Source organism: Sceloporus undulatus, chromosome 2 (genome assembly GCF_019175285.1).
Source record: "Sceloporus undulatus isolate JIND9_A2432 ecotype Alabama chromosome 2, SceUnd_v1.1, whole genome shotgun sequence".
In the NCBI taxonomy this organism is placed as follows: domain Eukaryota; kingdom Metazoa; phylum Chordata; class Lepidosauria; order Squamata; family Phrynosomatidae; genus Sceloporus; species Sceloporus undulatus.
Window position 1 is genome coordinate 300596676 of NC_056523.1, and position 22902 is coordinate 300619577.

At 39.0% G+C, this 22902-nt stretch overlaps 1 protein-coding gene across 2 annotated transcripts in view; it reads left to right on the forward strand.

Moving 5' to 3' along the window:
* The window catches only part of ANKRD55 (ankyrin repeat domain 55), a 102348-nt gene that overhangs the window by 71507 nt on the left and 7939 nt on the right, over window positions 1-22902 (forward strand). Inside the window, exons 6-11 of one of the 2 annotated variants that reach the window (XM_042447376.1) lie at window positions 45-173; window positions 2462-2646; window positions 3637-3804; window positions 5759-6423; window positions 12762-12863; window positions 18751-20199. In XM_042447376.1, the coding sequence (XP_042303310.1) occupies window positions 45-173; window positions 2462-2646; window positions 3637-3804; window positions 5759-6423; window positions 12762-12863; window positions 18751-19034 (1533 nt within the window). In that variant the 3' untranslated portion in view covers window positions 19035-20199. Of the gene's footprint in view, window positions 1-44; window positions 174-2461; window positions 2647-3636; window positions 3805-5758; window positions 6424-12761; window positions 12864-18750; window positions 20200-22902 lie in introns of those variants that run through there. The other variant, XM_042447377.1, reaches the window with a different exon arrangement.

Genomic DNA, 22902 nt, shown 5'->3' on the forward strand with positions numbered 1-22902 from the left:
ATTCCATCAAAACATGCTCTGATGACCTGGTTTGTGATTTTCAGGGAATGACATCTCTTCACTGGGCTGCATTTCACAATCGACCCCAGCATGCCCAAACACTGCTGCATAAAGGAGCTGATCCAACACTGGTGGACAAAGATTTTAAAACAGCTCTTCATTGGGCAGTTCAGGTACAGAACATCTATCAACAAGTTAACAGCAAATTGTGTCTCCCCCCAAACCGTAAAGGATATTTTTATAAAGTAATTCCTCCCAAGGCCAAAAAAGAAAGTTATTGCTGCCATTACAAGTTCTTAAAGGTAGCTCTTTGCATTTGTATTTCTCAAAACTACGGTAAGTAAAATAGTTCCTAGTTTTTTGTGTTTTTTTCAGGCTATGTGGCCACCGGCATCTGTGGCTGGCATCTTCAGAGAAATAGTTCTTGTTATGTTACTTTTTTAAAATTCACAACACTTAGGGTTGCCATAAGGCAGGACCTCCAAACTGGGACAAATATAGGACAAATGTAGGGCAACATTTTCAAATGTAGGACACTTTTTAAAAATGGAGGACACATGAAAAAATTGAGGCTTTTTTACAATGTTTCTTAGGCATGCTCAAAATGGAGGACATTTTGGCATTATTCCTAGACAGAAGGCTGAAATGTACTTCTCTTTCTGGCCAAACATCCCCCCCCCAATTCTACAAGTACATTTCCCACTCCCAAGCAGACATAGCATTTGCAAGATCACAGGCAGACCCTTGTGCCATTGCAAACTACATTTCCCACTTCCAAGCAGGCATAGCATTTGCAAGATCACAGGCAGTCCCTTGTGCCATTGCAAACTACATTTCCCACTTCCAAGCAGGCATAGCATTTGCAAGATCACAGGTAGTCCTTTGTGCCATTGCAAACTACATTTCTCACTCCCAAGCCTTCTTAGGAATTCCTCCCTTCCTCCTTTTCCTTGCCCCCTCCAACCCCCCCAAACCCCTCGCCCCCTCTTTTTCCCAGGTATGTCTCAACTTAGGAGGGATTTATGGGACAGATCCAAAGTCTTTTTTCTATTCTAATGGGGGCAAAGCCTTGAGAAGCCCTGGACCCCTGAGAAGAAGAGGAGGGGGGCTTAGAGAGAGGAAGAAAGAGAAAAAGAAGATGAGGAGGGGGGAGAAAGGAAGAAAAAGGAGAGGAGGAAGAGGAGGGGAAGAGGAGGAGAAGAAAAAAAACGGAATAACAAGAAGAAGAGAAGGAGGGGAAAGAGAAAGAGAAAGAGGGGAAGAACAAAAAGCAACTTGCCTGCAAAGCCCTCTCCGCTTGGAAATTTGGAGCATGCCCAAATAAGGAAGCAGAGGGCTGGCCAATAGAGGCAGGGCAGTGCAGCAGACCCCGCCCCTGCTGGTTTCAGTCCTCCTGCTGCTGCTCCAGGCATGTTTCACAGGCAGCACTCTATAGAAGGCAGGCAGCAGCCCTGGGAGCTCAGAGTTGAGCAGCCACCCGGGGCGGGGGCGGGACGGGACCGGGCACGCCCCCCAGGGGGCGGGAAAGTCCCGCCCACCACCGTGAAATGGCAACCCTAACAACACTATAAGCTGTCTCCTCTTGATCTGAAGCACACTGTCTTCCTCTCCACCTCATTGTTGCTTCAGCACCCACAATATAGTAGGAGGCAAATCCACAAGGGACAGCAGCATCTGAACCATAAGATATTCCTTTTCCTCCATTTAGCAAGGCCATGGTACCATATCTGTGAAAGTAATTTAAAAGTTACAGCCCCTCCACAATGAGAGTAAAGATACACTTCATTAGTAAGGTAACTTAATTATGCTTAAGTTATAACAAACAATGAATGAATTATGACTACCTAGTTATTTGCAACTAGTTTCTTACAAGTGATAGACATGATCATTTTGTAAAAACCTGGAAAGTAACACACGGGTACAGAAATCTAACTAAAATCTATAAAGGGAGAATATATGGTCACAGTTCAAACAATAATTAATACAGCTCTGTACGCCAGCTCTGTATCTGTGCATCTCGGGTATCTCTGTATCTCAGCAAGTGACAAGGATGGGCCATAAGGAAAAGGACTCAGTATAAGGAAAATGAATTTCTACTGACTTACATGTACTGTTTATTTTGAATAGTTCCACATTGCTTATTTTTATAAGCCCATGTCTAACTTTAACATGCAAAGAGACAATTCACCTTTGTAAGAACTATACAACTTCCCCTTACTTTTATCTGATCAAAAAGAACTTCAACTGAGGCTTTATGAAATATAAATTTAGTTAAATTAAACTCATTAATTAACTGGTTGTTTTATAAAAAGTCAATTCATTTTTTTAATGGCCAGATGGACGTAACAGAGTTAAAGGTAAAGCAGTTTGTAAGTTTGGGGAAAGGGAGGGAGCACTATATACAGAGTTTGTTGCAGATGATTTTGATTAAATCCTCTCTATCCACACATTTTGTTTTCAGAGTGGGAACCGGATCCTCTGTTCTATCATCCTGAGCCACCGTCAGGGCCCATCAATAATAAACTATGATGATGAGAATGGGAAGACTTGCATTCATATTGCTGCTGCTGCAGGATACAGCGACATTATCAGTGAGCTGGCTAAAATCCCAGAATGCAACTTGCAAGCCCTCGATGTGGATGACAGGTGACCATGGAAAAAACTGGACCTTCATCAATCTGACCCTAACGTTAAACAATGTTTGGCTGCTTTCTAATTAAACATGGCTTCTAAGGATAATTGTGACCCTGTGACTCTGCAGGATAATGTTTCCTGGGACCTGAAAATTACTTCAAGGGTTTTTACAGGGTGAAAAGGTTGCCCAGCAGCTCCTCTGCAAATGAATCTACTAACCTTTATTGTTGTAGTTGCACTTGTGTAAGAAGAAAATCAAGTCTTATTTGGAAGATTTACTGCATCCACACAGCAGAAATAATCAGGTTTGGCATCACTTTAATGGGCATGGCTCAATGCTATGGAATTCTGGGAATGGTCATCTGTTGTGGCACCTATGAGTCCCAGAATTATATAGCATTGAGCCATGCCCATTAAAGTGGTGTTAAAAGTGGATTTTTTTCTGCAGTGTAGATGTAGCCTCCCAGGAGGGATTGCAAAAAAACCAAACCAAATGAAACCCTGATAGACTGTAGTTTCCCAAGGAGTGGGGCAGCCAAGGAAAAATATTTGTGCTGTGATGCAAAATTTTGATTTTGATCCCAAGCCCAATTGTCAAATGCCAAATCATGTCACAGATTGGAGCCTGAGATGTGCCAATATAATATAAATTGTGCTCCAGACACAGGTTTGTGGCAATCTTCAATTACAGTCCTTTCAATATAGCATCAAGAGAAACATCTGGGACGGGTTTCCAGACAAGGAACTGAGGTATCTGAATTAGCTGAAGTGTGAAACTGAATTAGACCTCACAAGTTCCAGAAAATCTTACAAATTTCAAAACCGATGATGAGCTGTGATCTTGTCCCTTGGTTCAGAAATTTCATTGCATTCTGAGAAGCATTTGCCATTCTATACAAAATCTGATTCCGTAGGAGCTTTCCCAACTCAACTAACTGCATTAGTCCTACCCTGGTTTTAAGTAGCTAAGACTACAAAATACATTTCTTTCTTGCCCTTTAGGACACCTTTGCACTGGGCTGCAGCAGCAGGAAAACCGGACTGTGTGAAGACCTTACTACAGTTGGGGGTAGACAGCACCCCAAGAGACATCAATGAGAACACTCCACTGACGTATGCTATTTACTCTGGGAACACTGCATGTGTTAAACTGCTCTCCCAAGAGAACAGGTAAAAATCTTACCTTTTCTGACTGGTCCTTGTTTTCCCAACAAACCCTCTTATCCCCTGACCACAAAAGTAGAGTGAGTAAAAACAGTTTTTTTCTTGGATCATGGTAGGTTGTACTATAGCTCCATCGTCACTGCAGAAATAATTCAATTTGACACCACATTAACTATCATGGCTCAATGCTATGGAATTCAGCAAACTGTAGATTTGTGAAGCATTTAGCTTTCTCTGTCAAAGAGCCCTGGTGCCACAACAAACTACAAGTCCCAGAATTCTATAGCACTGAGCTATAGTAGTTAAAGTGGAGTCAAACTGGATTATTTCTGCAGTGTGGATGCAGCCTGTATCATGCTTTCCAAAGCGGACTGTCCCAGACTGTTGCCTTTCTTAGGGAATTCTGTTGCACTAAAGGCTATTTCACACTGTACAGTTACAGTGCTAATACGGTTTATTTTTAACTGCTGCATCAAAATGCTATGGAATTTCAAAATAACTTTATTATTTCGCTTATTATTTCACTGATACTTTTCATCTGATCAACATTTTCCAAGCCCTGGTAAGTATCCTTGGGTTGACAATAACTGTAAAAGTGTATTTGTTTCTTTGTAGTCAAACAAATAAACCTTATAATGTACTACAATAGGAGGAAAGTAGCACTAGCTGCAGCAACAGCTCTGACTGCTACAATAAAGAGACTTCTCGGAGCAGAGTCCTGGTTCTCAAACTTTACCCTTGTGACCCTGCAACTCTTCTAGATAATGTTTCCTGGGACCTGAAAATTATTTCAAGGGTTTTTACAGGGTGAAAAGGTTGAAAAGGACTGTTATAAATGTTCATAACAAACATAACCCAGATTCTCTAGTGGCTGTGGTCTAAGCAGGAGGGGTGCACCTCATTCTATCACTGTGAGGTGAGCACATTTACAAAATGCTAAATCAGGTATACATTAAATGTAAAGGATCTTGGCAAGTACATGGATGAGAGGGGTTTTGGGGAAATCTAAAAGCAGCACAGCAGATCATTCATTATAAGTATACACATTCAGTATACATATTCAATGTTGATGCATCATCATAGTATCTGGCCACACAATAATCAAAAATACTTTTCAAACCTGATAACCCTATTTAACTAGAGAAAGCACACATTTACGTATACCTTTGTGCTCCATCATTGGGCCTATGAAAAAGTGTCAGTTGTAATGCTTTAAAACTGAATCGTGTAGTTGAAGCAGTTGTCCACATGTCCTGACTTGTTGCCAGATGCTCTTGCAAAACATAAGGCTAGTTTTATTGAATTTAAAAATCCCATCATCATGTGTTGAAAATTTGTTCTGGAAGATGCAGCAATCATACAACTGTTCTACTAAAAGGTATTGCTTTTTGCTTTCACTATTCATTTTGTCCAATGTTGGGTGTGTACTCCAATTAACATAAATAGTCAATTATAAAACAGAAATTTAGCATAGCTTTCCCTTCAAAGAACATTACCCCTGATTATTCTTTCCCTCCCTCCACTTAATAATCATAATTGATTGGCTTTGTGTACTTCAAACTGTGAGAGTGGAAATACTTAAGCCATTTTTCTGATGAAACTGCAAAAATTAGACTTCCTGTCACAGGTTACAGGAAGATGATTATTTAGAGAAAAGACTTTCAAGCTGTTGCTGCACACAAAAACAATGATTCTGATGGATTCCATTCAAAATTATAAAACTGGAACTCCTTCCAAGTATTATAGCATAATGAAATACTGCTTGCCAATCAAAATTGCCTTACAATCCAGTATCATCAGTGCAAAGCTGTCTTAATGAATCTGGTTCTGTCCCAATACCAGGTATATGAGCTTTTTCCTTTATCTAGCTTGTAAGGTATTTTATTTTGAAAAGTGGTACAAATTTTTGTAAATTGTTGCATTTTTCTTTTCTGACCAGTTTTTTTTTTCTTTCCTACAGACTGGAGCTTGTTCATCAAGTGTCTTCTCAAAATAATGCATTCCTGAAGAAGGAAAGCCGATTTCATATGCTTAATCAAATCTTCTCCAGCAAAAAGAAAAAGGGAGACTGGAAGGCAAATCCAAAAGAGAAGAATAAAGACAGATCGCAGAGGGAAGAGACCTCAGAGGTGGATGAAATTATCACTACGTTTGACTGCATTATGGATGCCAGGTACAAAAGTTCTTCAGAAGAGAGTGTCACAGCTATTGATTTTAAAAAAAGAAGCACAGACACTAAAAAGTACCTCATCTCAGAAAATAACACCCCAGACTGCAATGGCCTTCCACCAATAAGAACACAAAGCCTCCCACCAATTACTGTGGGTCATTCTTTTTTAACAACTTCTCACCTGGCAACATCTAATATGTGTTTGGGTACTGAAACTCTCCATTTTCCACACCAGTCTCAAAAAAGCAGAAGTGAACATGATTTGTCAAATCAAAGAAGCAGTCGACAAACTTTGGACAATCCTTGGAAAGTTGATACTAACCAAATACTCACATGTAAAGTCTGGACAACAATGCCTTCTGATAATAAACTGATAGATGGATTGTTCCCAAACAAATCCGATCATGTTCTTTTGTGTCCTCCTCATCTTCCACATCTATCTAGTTCTCCATCAGGTAATTTTTTCCCATTCTATATTTATTGGATATAATTCAAACAAATGACCACATGTGTTTTCATTACCTATGAAAAGAACAGTATCATTGCACATAGCAGCTTTGTAAATGCCCTTAAACCCAATTTAACAGATTGCAGACACTCAAAGCAATGATGATCTGTTCTACTGGCAAACAAGACTCTGCAGGATAATGTTTCCTGCCACTTCCACCTGAAAGTGATGCTTTTACCTTAGTAATTTCTATGCTAAAAGGTCAAGCCTCCATTAAACAGTAGCTTGACCTTTTAGAAGTGGAGATGCTTTTCCCACTTCTGAGAGCATCCAAGAAGCAATGTTTTTGTTCAAAATTCAAAAAGAATTCCCCCAAAAATTTTATATTTTATATATTGTAATACACACACACACACACATACATACACACACACACACACATATTGACATAAGGCTGATTTAGGAATGTGCGCTAAGTAATGTCTCCAGGCATGACCCCCCCCCCCCTTTTAACAGCTAACAGTCACACCAAACAATGCCAGTCTGTTTTACTGATAACGGGGACACATCAGAATGACTTTTTCAGCCCCTTCGTGCTAGCAATCTTTAGTACGAAAAGGAATTGTGACAGCTGTTATAACATCACTCTCTAGTGGAAGTGGCCTGGAAACATTTTTCTGCTGTCTTGATTGCCAATAGAACAGACCATCATTACTTGGAGTGTCTGCAGTCTGTTGAGGTAGGTTTGAGGAATGGAGCAGTTATGGATCTGTAACTCTAGCTTAGAAATATGTAACTGGATTGCATGATGCCAGGCATTATTTATTTCTGGTTCCTGTATGATAACATACTGAATATTGGGGCAAAAAAGAGAGAGAGGTTCTGGTGCTCTATGACAGTGTAGTTAATTATTTGCTTCAGTGTTCCTTCTTGTTATTACTGTGTGCCTTCATATCGTTTTTGACATATGGCATCCCTAAGGCGAACGCATCACAGGATTTTCTCAGCACATTTTCCTTTGGGAGGGAATTCAACAGCCTAAGAACAGCCACCAAGAAGGCTCTTTTCCTTGCACCTCTTACTTTAGTGGGAAATTCTCATGAGGAATTTATAAACTGGGCAGATTTCTATAGGGAGGTACAGTTTTCAGATAGTTGGAGCTCAAAATGTGTAGGGCTTTACAGGTCATAAGCAGCACTTTGATTAGTATTTGGAAAGGAACTGGTACTATCTGTATGTAGTATCTGTATGTCAGAACTGTGTTGGCTCTTTTTCAGTCCACTTAAGTCTTGTAAATCTCTGGTGCAAAAAGGAATTGTGGCAGATGTCAACAGAAGTCTGGGGACAAGTGTATGCACATAGTATGAATAAGTCTCATAAGTATGTCTGTATTGTTTCTCATCAGAAGATTTATCTCTTGAGGGATAATAATAATAATAATAATAATAATAATAATAATTTATATTCCACTTTTTCACAGAGGAATCAAAGCAGATTACAACAGTATAAGAATAAAACATCATACAGTTAAAAATTACAATTAAAAAACAACCCCAAACTCCAACCCTCCCCCAATCATAAAAAACATTAATCAACCCATAAAAAAAATTAAACAACAGGAGAATTTAAAATATTCCAATGCAAATATGTTAAAATTGTGGGCAGATTAGCGTGAGAAAAGAGTCTTCTTCTAGGGGAGGGAGGATGGGAACGATAGTATCAATATTGCTTTCGGTGTCGGTAGGGGGAAGCTAGTCTAATGGATCTAATCTAATCTGGAAAGGCCTGCCGGAAGAGATCCATCTTAATAGCTGTATTAAATGTTTCCAAGGTGGTAATATGGCGGATCTTGTCCGACAGGCCATTCCAGAGCCTGAGAGTGGCAGATGAAAAGGTCCTCTGAGTCACTGCTGACAGTCTTCTGGACTTCTTAGGTTGTAGCAGGTTTTTCCCAGAGGACCGAAGTGTGTGAGGTGGATTATGTGGAAGAAGGCGCTCCTACAAATAGACTGGACCCAAGCCATGTAGGGCTTTAAAGGTTAAAACCAACACCTTGTATCTTGCCCAGAAACTAATGGACAGCCAGTGGAGAGATTTTAAAACTGATGTAGTATGGGCAGTTCTGGTTGTGCCCGTGACCAACCTGGCTGCCATATTTTGTACCAACTAAAGTTTCCGAACTTAGCACAAGGGTAGCGCCATGCAGAGCGCATTGCAGAAGTCAAGCCGAGAAGACAGTTGACACTGAGTTCTTCTTAGTACAGTAGAATTTGGGGGGGGGGGTGCAACAAAAAAAGGGTAAAACTACATGCTACATTAAACATCTGGCTTTCAGCAAAAGAATGCATGAATGGCCGGTAATCTGGATCGGAATCAGTGTCTGTGCTTTGACACTCCAGTTATTTAAAGAGCATTCCATAGTTCTTCCAAGGATAAAAGCAGGCTTAATGCTGAACATTAAAAAAAAATAATGACCACATAAATTCAATCTAGACAATGAAGAAATAGTAATAGTCAAAGATTTTTCATACTTAAGATACATAATTGACTAGAATGGAGACTGTAGGCAAGAAATCAGAAGAAGATTGGGACTGGGAAGGCCAGCTATGAAAGAACTAGAAAATTCCTAAAGTGCAAAGATATAAAATTGAACACTAAAGTAAGGATAGTCCAAGCCATTGTTCTCCCCATCACCAGGTACAGATACAAGAGTTGGACAGTAAAGAAAGCAGAAATCATTTGAGATGTGGTGCTGGGAAAAAAAATTCTGAGAATACCATGGCAGCCAGAAAGTCAAATGAATGGAAACTACAGCAGATCAGGCCTGAGCTCTCCCTAGAAGCCAAGATGACAAAACTGAGGCTGTTCTAGTTTGACCGCATCACGAGAAGATACTGCTCATTGGAAAAGACAATTATGCTAGGAAAGTTGGAGGGTAGCAGAAAGAGAGAGAGGCCACATATTAGACTGATAGATTCAACTGAGGACTGGAGGCCATGGCCTTGAATGTGCAGGACCTGAGCTGAACAGCTAAGGACTTGGGGGCTTGGAGGTGAAATCGACTGAATTTAAAATATTCCAGTGTGAGCTGAAATCGACTGGAGGGCAGTTAATAACAACAACAAAGGCTTAAACCTCCCCCTCCCCCATCTGAACATTCACTCACACTGCTCCAGAGTTTTAGAAAGGAAAAAAATCCATTGGTGCCAATGCAATTTCTTCTTTTTAAAACACCCACAATGTGGGAACAAGACAACTAGAAGTCACGTACAGCCATGCTTAAAACTCCTCCACCTCTGTCCATTAGTCCCAGTCTGGATCAGCACGCTCACCTTAAGAAAGCTATTTTTTAAATAGTGATTTTTTAAAAAAATTGCAGTACACTCGACTTGTTTGATCCAGAGTTGTAATTCTATCCTGCACTGCTTTAAAATTGCAACAAATATGTTTTTGTTATATATACTGATATGTTGAAATAATAAATAAAGAGTGAAAAAAATTGCAACAACTAATAGATAATATAAGAGGTCATTTTGTGCTTACAAGAGGCATATGCTGCAATTCAATTAGCAACGTCTTGGTTTTGGTTCTATAGCTAACACCCATTTGATGAACTATGTTTTCACAATTGGATTTCCCATTGCAACTGCATGTATGGGATGCTATTGCTTATTTAAATATTTGGAGAGCATTACATTTGCCACAGACTACTGAATGACATTATAACATTTGACATTTGTTGGTTCCATAGCTCACTATGACAGCACATGCTTTGTACACGTAAGATTTTGTCTTAAGGCAGAAATGTATTCTGTTGGTGAACTTACATAATTCCTACTTTACAGAACCAGTAAGTGAACCTAAACACAATTATCCTTGAATATTAATATTGTCTACAAAAATGTATGATAATGGAAAGTATATACAAAAAAATCTATTTCCAAAAAATAGTGTAGTTAAAAATAAATAGAATTCTTCAGGTAGACTTTTTTAAAAAATCACAAATTACAGTAGTATGAAAATGAGATGAAATGGATCTAAAGAAAGGAAAATGACAAAAGTTAAAAAATTAAAATATGTTAATTTGCTTGCAAACAAATGGTTCTTACATTGTCTGTAAGACATATATATATATCAAAGCTCCCTGTCAAAGGCAGGCTACACTGGAGCCTATCCCAGAGTGATCTTGGGGCTTTCAACCCACTTTTTTATCCTGTTGGAGTACACAGGTTTGCTTTATTCTGCATCAATACTGGAATTGAGACTGTACAGCTTCTTATTCTGCAATCTTTGCTGTGTGTGCACATGCAAAGATGTGCAGTGTCGCACCTAGTGGGATGGTACCTCTGCCTCAATCACATTCTATCATATTTGGCAGATCAGTTTGTTAGTGTCACACTCCTCTTTCCATTCTCATACTGTTACACTCCTCCTCCTCCTCCTCCTCCTCCTCCTCCTCCTCCTCCTCCTCATTATACACATGCATGCAGTACTTGCTTAAAAACATGTAGAAATCTGAATTGGTCCTATGGCTCTATATTTGATGAATATGTGATACTGCACAGAAGCTACCAACAGTGGGAACCGTGTTATAAAAGAAACCTAAACTCCTGCCACGTACACAAAATGGTATCCATTTTCATAGAACACATTTTAGTGCAATATTTCTCCACAGTCTGATGGTGCCTCTGAGCAGCCTTCACATAGAGAAACTGTCTAATTTCGGTGGCTTGGCTGCAGCGTCATTTAGACTTCCTTGCTCAAGTAAACAAGAGGTCTACAGTTTCATTCTTCCTCCAAGTTACATTCCTCCCCTACTAAAAGGAATGTTTCTCATTGTTTCCTAAATTTCTAAACTGAAGTAAACAGCATACAAGTGGAATACATTAAATGTGAATTAGTCTGGGAACTATGCAAATGTGTGCAGGGAAATGGCATGTTGTGGGGGAGGAAATAACACTGAACTCCCTAAAACCCTCCCCAGTCAATCCAAATTCTCATCCAGGGGTGGAAAACATTGAAAAGGGGTAAAGAAAAACCCAGGTGTGTGGGTTTTTTAAAATTAAAATGTGTTAGTTTTGTCTCAAGCTTTTATACTTGAGCAATTATAAGATCCCAGACATCTCTGGGAAAGAGTGAACACTGTGTGCCATACAAGGTTTATATCAAGACTAAAGTGCATTTCAGAGAATCCACATGGTGTAGTGGTTTGAGTGCTGGGCTGGGACATTGGGAACCCAGAGTTTGAGCCCTTGCTTGACCATAGAAACCAATTGGGTGAACTTAGGCAAGGCAAACTCTCTCAGCCTCAGAGGAAGGCAAAGCCAAACCCCCTCTGAACTAATCTTCCCAAGAAACCCCTGTGATAAATCCTTAGTGTTATTGTAGGTCAGAAACAACTTGAAGGCACACAACAACCAAAAAAAGTGCATTTTAGTCCCATATAAACTGAAGCCAAGTAATTGTTATGAAGAAACAGAATTCTGTATGAGTACTAATATACTTCCAGGTACAAACATGCCTCAGTTAACAAAACGTCTGACAAAAAAGTTCTTTTTTACCAAATCTTTTTATGTCTATGCAGCCTTTTTCTTCCTTGTCCCTTGTCTAGCTGGAAATGTTTAATAGCCATAGCATTAGGAGAATGGTGAAGCATGACTGGAGAAACACAGACTTTTAGTGTCAGGTTGCAGCAGTGTGTGTGCAGTCAATAATGCTATCAAAGCTTGAGCTGGGTAATAATGGGATGCTGCTCTAGCTAATTCTACTGTAGCTAGGTGTAGAAAATCCCTTACGGAGCATGCTGAACACCAAACCAGAGAGAAAAGGAGAATTCAGATAAGCCTGTCTCACCAGCTAGCACCATGTTAAAGAAGGATAGATATTTGGCCACCAAAATGGAAATCAAAATACATTGAAGATAACATAAGGAAAAAATCTTTGCTAGATGCATTCTGGAAGAAACTTTCAAGCAGTCTCTAAGTTAAGAGTCAAAATGTTTTTGCTTATTTATTCAAGGCTTACCTGACCTGATAGTTTCATTTTACATGTGCATCTTGTTAATTTTGGATGCAAAGTTTGCTAAAACATATTGAACCCCTCTTCTTTTTTTGTGGTGTAGGAACCTACCCCTTTCCATTCCGTGATATTTCTGCCTGTTTTACCAAATTTTCAGTTAAAGAAGTAATGCCCAGGAATATATCTATTTCATTAAATGAGGCTAATAACTGTATATGGAAATCAGAAGGAAAGAGCAAGGATTTCCCCTGCATGCCATCCACGTTACTGAGCCCTGTCACTTCAAAATGATTATAACATATGTATCTATTTGTCCCACTGTTTCAGGCAAAAAAAATCAACAGGCGACACTAGATCGATCCAGAGGAAAAGATCTAACACCTGTGAGGAACAACTTGTCTCCCATACTAAACCACTGTATTCAAAAAGGTAATGATAGTATCGGGATGAGAGCTCTGTAAAAATGGCTTAAGCCCTTATCAGATGAGTGTGGAACTGGGGGTCTTCTGCACTGGGCGGTTCGAATTCACGTTATTTCGCACAATACCATCATACCTGGGAGTCCCTCCGCATTGGCATGATTCAAATTGGCCAGTCCGCATTTGCGCGAAGTGCATTCAGTGCAGAATGTTTTGCTCAACATGAGGATTGGCCGATTCGTATTGGCCCCCTCGCACATGCTCAGTGTTAACTAGTCTACAGAAAATAATTGCCACTGTCTGCAGTGGAATTTATTCTCATGAAAATCTAGTTTTGACCCTATATACTTTGAAGTAAGCCCCAAAGAAACTAGGGGGAAAACAGACCGGCAAAATGTGTCGGCTTCCTAGCGTCTTGGGGGTGTGGCATACTTACCATGCACACCTCCAAGATGCTGGAAACACACCTTGAAGCTGCCCCGCTGCCCACATGGCAGCATTTTTTCGGTGTTCTGATGGTGCAGCATTTAGACACCACAAGCTGCTGGAGCTCCAAAAAACCACCTCCGCAGTGGCAAAGGCACCTTTTTCCTGGTACAAAAAGGAGCTGCTGTCTGCCATTTCTTTTTGCACCAGGAAAACACCAGGCCGTGGGAGGGGGGGGCGTGTGGGTGTGGGTGTGTAGCTCCACAGTGGCCCCCATCCAGCATTTTTGGGCTGTCTGTTTCAGCCCTTACTTCAATATAGATGCAGAGGACTGCACTGCTGGATTTCTAAATGTTTACTTAATTATACGATTGTGTTGGGGTTTTATACGTTACAGAAATTCATTATATACCTTGAGGATTTTCAGTCCTAGTTTGTATCTATGGTCATTGGGTAGAAGTATGTTTATGTTAAGTGATATACAAATACTGACGGCAACCCAGTAGGCTAAACAAGTGTACAAGTATGCAGCAGAATTATATAATTGCACTAATTATATTCCAATTTCTCTATATACTTCTCTCTTTGTATGGAAACATATCCATATTTAAATGTTCTTCTTGAAAATGTATTATATATGCCTAAAATGATGTTAGTTTCAAAGCAACATTAGTCAAGACTCCACATCCTCCACCTGTTTCTAGCGAAATATTTGCATTCAGCACAGAGTCCAAAAGCAGTTATCAAGGCTCACTTTCTTTATCTGCTACAGAATGCAAAATAGGGTTTTGGGGTTAGTTAACATTTGATATTTTAAATTCTTTTTGCTGAATGTGTTTGAAAGTTGCCTACGAAGAAAGTTCTACTATCATTATCCTCATCCTCATCTTCATTTATATTCCACCTTTTCTCCAAATTTGGGACTCAAGGCAGCTTACAAATTTAAATGATTACACTATAGTTATTTAGAAACAAAAAATCAACATTGAAATATAATTCAACTATTGACAATATTAGAAGAATTTAAACCATAACTTTAATACGTGTTGTGTGCCTTCAAGTCAGTTCCAACTTATGGCGACCTTCAGGCGAACCTATCATATGGTTTTCTTGGCAGGATTTGTTCAGAGGAGATTTAGCTTGCCTTCCCCTGAGGCTGAGAGCATGTGACTAGCCAAAGGTCACCAGAAGATAACTTTAATATGATAAAAATTAATTTAAAACAGTACATTTCAAAACAATGCAGCACTCTCTTTAAAATCCTTAGCTTGTCAGAACAAAAAAGTTTTTGCTTGCTGATGAAAAGACAGCAAGGAGGAAGTGATTCTAGCCTTTATAGGGAGGGAATTCCAGAGTCTGGGGAAGCCACTAAGAAGGCCCTATCTTGTGTTCCCACTAAACAGAACTGTGAAGTTGGTGGGAATTAAAGAAGGCCTTCTTCTGAGGATCTTAGGGTCTGGACAGGTTCATACACTGAAATATGATTTGTCAGATAACCTAGACATAAGCCATAATCAGTCTGGTTCTAGCCATTTTATTAATGTACACCACCCTAATTAAAGCACCAAGCAGAACACTTCAAGGTTATAAAAGTGACCATTTCTGTTTCAATATCATTCTCACCTTCCAAAAAAACAGAAATAAGCAAAGTTCCATTCTAGACGTTTTCTCTCTCTCTTTTGTGCCTTCAACTGCAGGGTTCTGGATATCTTTCAAGAGAAATAAGGGCTTCATGTCTATGTAGATTTGTTAACATAATCACACATATACATGCAGTGTGGTTGGACTTATGAGAAAAGAGCTTAGTTTCCAGCCACACACATTTCAGCTCCTGGCCATTTTCTCAGTTAAAATAAAAAAGTTCCACCACAACAGGGGAAAAAAACCCAAGTAGGTGTTTTTCTCACTTTAAAAAAAATCCCTTCAATATTTACCCCTATGACTCTTTCAAACAAACAGAAATCAATGTACAGCAATCAGTGTTGGGGTAATTCTTTCTCTGAATGAAATATCTGTGCATATGTGTCTGCACAAACTCCCACTATCCCATCACATTCTTGTGCGACCAAGGGTGTATCTAAACTGCAGAAATAAAGCAGTTTAACACCACTTTGACTGTCATGACTCTGTCCTATACGATCTTGGCATTTGTAGTTTGATGAGGCACCAGAGCTCTCTGACAGTCCAGGCTGAATATCTCACCAAACTACAAATCCCAGGATTCCACAGGATGGAGCCATGACAGTTAAAGTGGTGTCAAGGCTGCTTTATTTCTGCAGGGTGGAACATCTGCAAGATGAAGCATTTACTGTGGAATCACACTGCCCCATTCATGGATGTTTCAGTTTGTAGCCACTTGTATTTCCCATTGTTTCTTCAATCCTTTTTCTTACCAGACACAACCTGGTAAGGGTGGAATAGCACTATGCCACTTAACTGTAAGCAGAAGAAGCCTTCTGTCAGGAATACAGCTTGGCAAAGCTACCCTTTTGAGTTCCAGACGCAATGCTGCCTGAAGGATTTGGGGACCTGTCATCCCCCCAAAAGAGAAAATTTTCCAAACTCTGGTGTGGAAGCACCCTAAAACAGAAGTCCTCTTGGGACTTTACAGATCAAACTTGATTCTCAAAACCTGATGTCACTAAACAAAGAACAGACGTAGCCCTCTGCGTGTCTCTGAGATTAACCATAACTTCCTCCAGTATAAGGGAGTATTTGTCATTTTACTTTTGTGGGAAACAATAAAGTGTGTGTGTGCCAACATTTGTTATCTTAAGGACAGCTAGTCTCTGTCCTTGGCATAGGGGACCAAGTTCATTCATTCTCATAAGGATCGCACAGGATAATGCAAACTCTGGAGAGATGACTGCAGTACACAAACCCTCTATGCTGCTAGTTCAGTAATAACAGAATGCAGCAACATTTTTCTGAACTATAATTCCCAGTGACTGCTACCCAGAAGATTCTGGGAGACCAAATAAATAAATAAATAAAATAACTTTTCTAAGTTGCAGTAGCAACAACTCATCATTTCAAAAGAGTAGGAACCAGTCATTTTGTTTTCAGCAATAATTTGTTCTCTGCCACTTAATCTGAGGGCCAGAAGCAAAGAGGTCTGTGCAGATCTAAGGCCATATGAGAAGTAAGGGAAGATGTTCTAACTTATGGTGTACATGCCACATCCTCCATCCATTGTCTCCAAAGCAGCAATGTGGGTTTCAAGAGAACCCTCCATTAGTGCCAATGGGAGCTTCCTTTGAAATGTCATTAGCAGCCTTGGTAAGATCTCTGTCCAACAGGCAGAGAAAGCATTACATTTCTCCTCTCTGTTTCCATCTCCAGAAGTCCTAAGGCAGGTATTGCATCCAGTGTTTAGTTTGCACCCATGTTTAGTTTGGCACCATCATCAGAGGGGCGTAGAGGGATTTGTTTGCAAAGAAGACAAACATAAACCAAATTTAAATGCCTTTTATTCCTTGGCAAAGGGAACTTGATTATACAACTGTGGCAGAAGTCACATAATCACCCCACAATTGCCACACTCAGCAAATAAACGTATTTACTATCAGTTGTTGCAGATGTGTTTACAGAACAAGAAAAGCCATGATAGAAGGCAATGATTACAGGCAGGAAAAGGTAGATATTCAAGAAGAAAAACAAACAGGTGATGCAGGCTCAGAATAAGAAGGAAAACAAATGACAAGCAGCAAAACTGAGGATTAAACCTTCATTCCCCAAAGGAAGAAAATAAGCATAATCAAGATGAGAAATGTCCAAAACTTAGACTAAAATTCTAATGACATAAAAATAAAGTAGGCCAAATCTGACTTTCTACATTATGTAGATAGAGATTGGTGTATTCTACAGCCTCTGGGGTGCCTTCTGGGAGACTACAAAATTGCAGCCAAAGAATGGTTAGCATTAGATATAAGTGGGACACTAGAAGAATTTTGAGAAATGTAATAAATTTAGTTTCATCCATGTTCAATTTTATTTTCTGTTGTGAGCTAGATGATATGGCAATTAAAAAGTTAGCTATGCTAACAAGAAGAATTCCAGAAAATAATGCTCTACCAGAAAAATAATGTCTAGTATTATTGTCTAGTATTCCTTTATTTAAAGGAATGAACAAGCTAGTCAAGTAGGAAAATGTTTTTGGAAGATGCTGAAGATTAAAACTGAGGACTCTAGAGCACTAATAGACAAAACTGAGGAGACAATTAACAGAAATATTTTTAAAAAGCATTGAGAAAGATAGAAAGATCCTCCAAAAATATAAATTACTAGAAGGAGATTGCTGAATTACTCATATATTAACAAGTTCCCATCTATCACTTAAGGTCTGAATCAGGATAGTGGTTTCTTAGCACACTCTGTGATTTAATTAATTCCACTATTAGCAGGATGTCTGAGTTATTAACACTGGTTTTGTGCATAGTTTTCAAAGCAGTAGTCATTTTAGTCTCATGCAATATAAAAAGGAGGAAGGAAGGGGGAGGTAAAAAAGAAATCTGGCAGCACCTTGAGTACTAACTTGTTTTTATTTTAGCATGAGCTTTCATGAATATAAACCCACTACTTCAAATGCAGTACAGAGTGATATTAAAGCCTCAAGTTATAAAGCATATTTATATTTTATTGTGGGAGTGGGATAGAATATAAAAGGATCCAGAGAAATGCAAATCATGTCCCTTGCCTGAAATCTGAAAGGGCTGGGTGAGGTGTTACAGGTCTTTCAAATCTTTACAGTGGTCATTAAGTGTTGGTGTGTGAAAGCAATAAATTTGTTTGTGAAATGTAAGTTTTCCTTAATTCAAAATTCTTTTTTATCTAATGTAGAGAGGCATTGCTTCATAGAATATATCATATTGGTGGAAAAGCAAGTAAATACACCTCTCACATTGTGGGTGATGTTACTGACGTCTTCAGTATTGCTCCCACAGTAGATGTGGGGACAGCATTGACATCTTGGTTTGTGGCAGGCTAATGTCCCTATGTTACCATCCATTATTTTAACTGTTTTGCTGAAAATGACAATATTGATTTGTTAAGCATGAATAACATCCTAGTAAACCATTAGTTGTAAATTTTAAAGAGCCAGTTAACATTATTAAAAATTACCATCCTTCAAATAATCACCCTAAAATAAATTAAAATGACATGAAATTTTAATTATTAATAATTCAATCATTTAATGATTCCAATAAGAATGTATAAAGAATTTATTAAAAAAACAACAACTAGATATGCCTATTATTTGTGGCCCTTTTTTTAAAACTTCGCAGTTAGGATTAATAAATTAGTTTCTAATAATACTTAATAAATTATTTCCAAGCTCCAGGTATATGCATGTACTGCATATTGCTTTCAGTCATCAGAACTGTCTACTACCATGCACTGAAAATTAAACATTAACAAACTCCATTATCTCTCAACTTGTTTTTGACTTCTCTCTCTTTGCTCTTTTCTAGCCCAGGTACCACCCAGACAAGTTTCTCAGGGTGTCAAGGAGTTGAAGTCATTGTCTTTAAATTCCTTAAGGACTGGTACCTCTGTTCTCCCGCCAGCACTTCCCACCAAATCCCCCAAAGGAGGACTTTCGCAGAGTCGCTTGCTATACTCTTTCTTGCCAGTGCTATCAGCAGAGCCTCGTCGAACAAGCAGAGTCCTACCTGCCATTCCAAGCCAAAAGGGATCTAGTCTCACAGAAGAATCACTCAGCCAGTCTTGTTGCAAATCAAACAGTGACAATTAGATCATATGTCCAAAGCTATCCAAAAACCAGTAATTAAACATCACTCAACATTTGCTTTCTGTTGTTAATGAGAGAATTGACATACAGGATTAAAAGTCAAGCCACATCCATCCGATTGCTATTTGGCGCAATTATTTATCTTAATATATAATTGGTGCCATTATTTATTTTAATCTTATTGAGAAAGTGCTAGTAAATATACTCCAAAAACAGAAGGAAGGAAGGAAGGAAGGAAGGAAGGAAGTAAGGAAGGTTGGTTGCTATACATTACTGCTTAAAAGCCGAGAGCCAGTGCCAGTTTTCCTTTCTAAATGAGCAAGACCAATGCAATGTGCTTAATAATTTAGCACACATACCTCTCATTCAGGACTGATTTATTCATAGACTCTTGTCTGTATCTCCTGGAGGCCACTCAAAAGGATTCACATGTATAGTTGCCCCACATACCATGCATTACATTTTAGTGACGCTCAGCTCATAAATGTGCAACATTTAGATGGCATTATTGTGTGCCCAAACAATACTTCTGCTGTATTGCAATTGCTATAGGCTATGAACATTTCAACACAATGTCCCCATATGGAGTATCTGCCCAAGTAAATGCCTCTGGGTTGTCCGATTTAAATCAGGTCTAAGTTTCATGGGGCTTAAATCTACTTTTAAAGTGCCATTGACTTCAGTATGAATTAAGTACACTCAGTTTTCTCCAGAACATTTCCTGAATGTTAGCAATGGTCTTCTGTATTTCCAAATAACCAATAAAGCAAAAAGATAACACGCTGAAATGCATGTAGTCTTTTTCTCAGCTCCTAAACAGATATCCATTCCAGTGTTTCCTGATGTTGGTTGTTGAGAGGTATGCATTTCCTCTGTTAGGAACTGCTGCTCCATGTCCTAAAAGTACCAGAGAAAGGGTCAGATTAAAGAACAATGTTAATCTGTTTGCACATATAATTGCAACAGAATATATCTCCATCCCTCAAAGTTGCTTTAGGTACTTTCCTAACAATCAGTTAAAAGAGTCTCCACAGCACTTTTTTCAAGTCCCTACAACAGCACTGTTAAAGTAATCAAAATTATGTCAACTTGTCTGCAGCGTCATAATAAAGAATTCTTGTTTTGTTTGTCACAAGGGCATGCGTGATATCTTTAATAATGACAACTGTACTGTCATCATTTACAATAATAAAAACTAAAAACAGACAAATAGACTTGACTCCTATACAAGGCTTACTATAAAAACAGAAAATAAGGAAATGTGGGAAGAAACGTTTCTTATGCCTTCCAGTCAAAAAGCCATGTTACTCGTGTATGGTGAATTCTATGAAACTGCCAGGCTCCAAACTCCAAATAAACAAATGTTTTAACTGACTTCAAATAGTGGAATTAAAACAATAACAACTAGTTATGCCCATTATCTGTGGCCCTTTTATAAATGAGAGCAAGTACATATTCTCTGCCTGTTGTATCTCACTTAGGCTGGAAAAATCAGAGAACTTTCAGAATTAAAATCATGAGAATAAATTAACTAATTTAAAGAACTATCATTATGTATGCCAGGGGTGGGTAACTGTGGAAGGCCAGGTGCCAGGTCCCAGGAGGCCTAGAGGATCACATCCTTCCACTGTACCTATTGCCACAAAAATATCAATTTTTGCCTCCCAAATGTCCTGTAGGGAATATGGGGACATTTGGGCCATGTTTGGTGGCCTTCCTGCAGGTAAGCAAAAGTCACTTCCTTTTTCAAATAAGCCCTCTCTTCAACCTAAATTGGCCCTGGGGGCACACAACATGTTGACAATTTGCCCACCCATGCCCTCAAGGGCATTTTGTAATGTTTGGGGGCAAAAAATATTTTACAATTTTTTTTTTTTTTACAAAAACTGTTTTTGATCCCTTGGGTGGCCCACTGGGCCTCTAAATGTGGTGGAAATGCATTTAGAGGCATTTTGGAGCAAAAATATTGACTTGGTGAGAGCAAAAAACAACCTTGGAGGCCATATGTGGCCTGTGGGCTGCACTTGGCCCACCCACGATATACACTGGTGCTTAAATTCAAAGATATAGCTGTGTTAGTCTGTGGGATTAATATATAGAGAGATCTTGTAGCACTTTTGAGAGTAACTGAAAGAAAGAAGTTGGCAGCATGAGCTTTCATGGACCAAATGCATCTGAGGAAGTAGAATTAAGTCTACAAAAGCTCATATTGCCAACTTCTTTCTTTCAGTTACTCTCAAAAGTGCTACAAGATCTCTCTACATACTAGTGCTTAAGTTGAAGCAAGAACTGGTTCTGGTTGGTCAAGGACAGGATCCTTCCCTTTTTCCATTATAACATGATAAGGGTCAACTGACGAGATGACACATACTGTACATTGAGGAGACAGTGAATAGTGTTATGCTGACAGAATTACATTTCTGTAGTGCAATGCCACCTCAATAGTTAACTGAAGCACTGTACAGTTCAAGATTGTGAAGAGTTAGGCATGTAGTGCTATTACACATAATGACATTGTGCACAGGCATGCACTGTTGCAAATTTTGCATCGTTGTAAATTGTGCAATGTATAATGAAGTACATTGCTCATTTAGCTGTATATTGATAGAATTCTTTAGCAAAATGGCATAGTGTAAGAGAAGCATAACACTCTCAAAGTAAAGTTAGGCTATGTCTCCTTAATACAGGATCTCAGCCTGATTTTATTTTTTCCCTAGCCACTGGCAACAGTAAAAAGAAATGTCAGAAATGCATGCAAACAGATGTTATATCATCTTTACAGTTCAGTGTCTCTATTCAGATATCAGCTAAGAATATCCATATAAACTACTGCATCATAGGGGGGAAAAGTGCATCCTTATTATTCAGTAGATACAGTACTGTTTCCTGGCTGTCTGATACAAGACGACAGATGGTAAAATGACAAAATCCTTCTTTGTGAAGCATACAATGGACAAAACAATACAGAATATGACTGATCCTTAATATAAGCACTGCACAAAATGCATGGTCTATCCCCTACAGTGATTTGGTAAGAAGAAGGCTGCAGGTATTTGCTGAAACCTGCATTCAGTAAAAGCTTTTCTCACTTGAAGGAAAGCCTCCAGCAATGTTTTTCCATTTGTATGAAGCCTCAGGAACAGTTTGTACACATGCCTTGCCAAAGGTAAGGTGTTGCCAATGAAAGCAAGGGACTCAGAAGTTGGATTAGTTTTGTTTTCATTCGAGGCTCAACTGACCGGCAAATAAGGTCATCAGATCAGTGCTAGGTAGGGCAAAAAAATACAATGCAGCCACTCCATTGGAGTGCTTTCTACTTATGGAGCAACAGTAACAATGGCAATGTTACCAGTTGCCACCAAACTTGAGTAATATTTGTTCAGAAAAGTTCACCTTTGTTTGTCCTCTCTTTAATCTCCCAGCCTATTTACAGTCTTTGCTGACATCTTTTCAGAAGACGATAGTCCTAATTTCTTATTTCTAAATAAGGAAAGCATTCAGCTCTGTAGGAATTCCATTCTGGGCAAACAAACTTGATTTGAAAACTGAAAAAGGAGACCCTTGTTCATAGTTTTTTGTGGGTTTTTTGGCTGTGTGGCCATGTTCTAGAAGAGTTTATTCCTGATGTTTCGCCAGCATCTGTGGCTGGCATCTTCAGAGAATACTGACCTGGAAGAGAAAGAGAGAGAGAGAGAGAGAGAGAGAGAGTACACACCCTTGTTCAGTTCATAAAATTGCCAGCCAGAGCTTGGAGTTCATTCCTTTTTTCCAATTATGAAAATACCGAATAACTCAGTTACATTATGACTGGAACTTACCAAGAGATAACTTTACTCTTTTTAGTGTAACTGTAGTAATTAGTTTCATATTT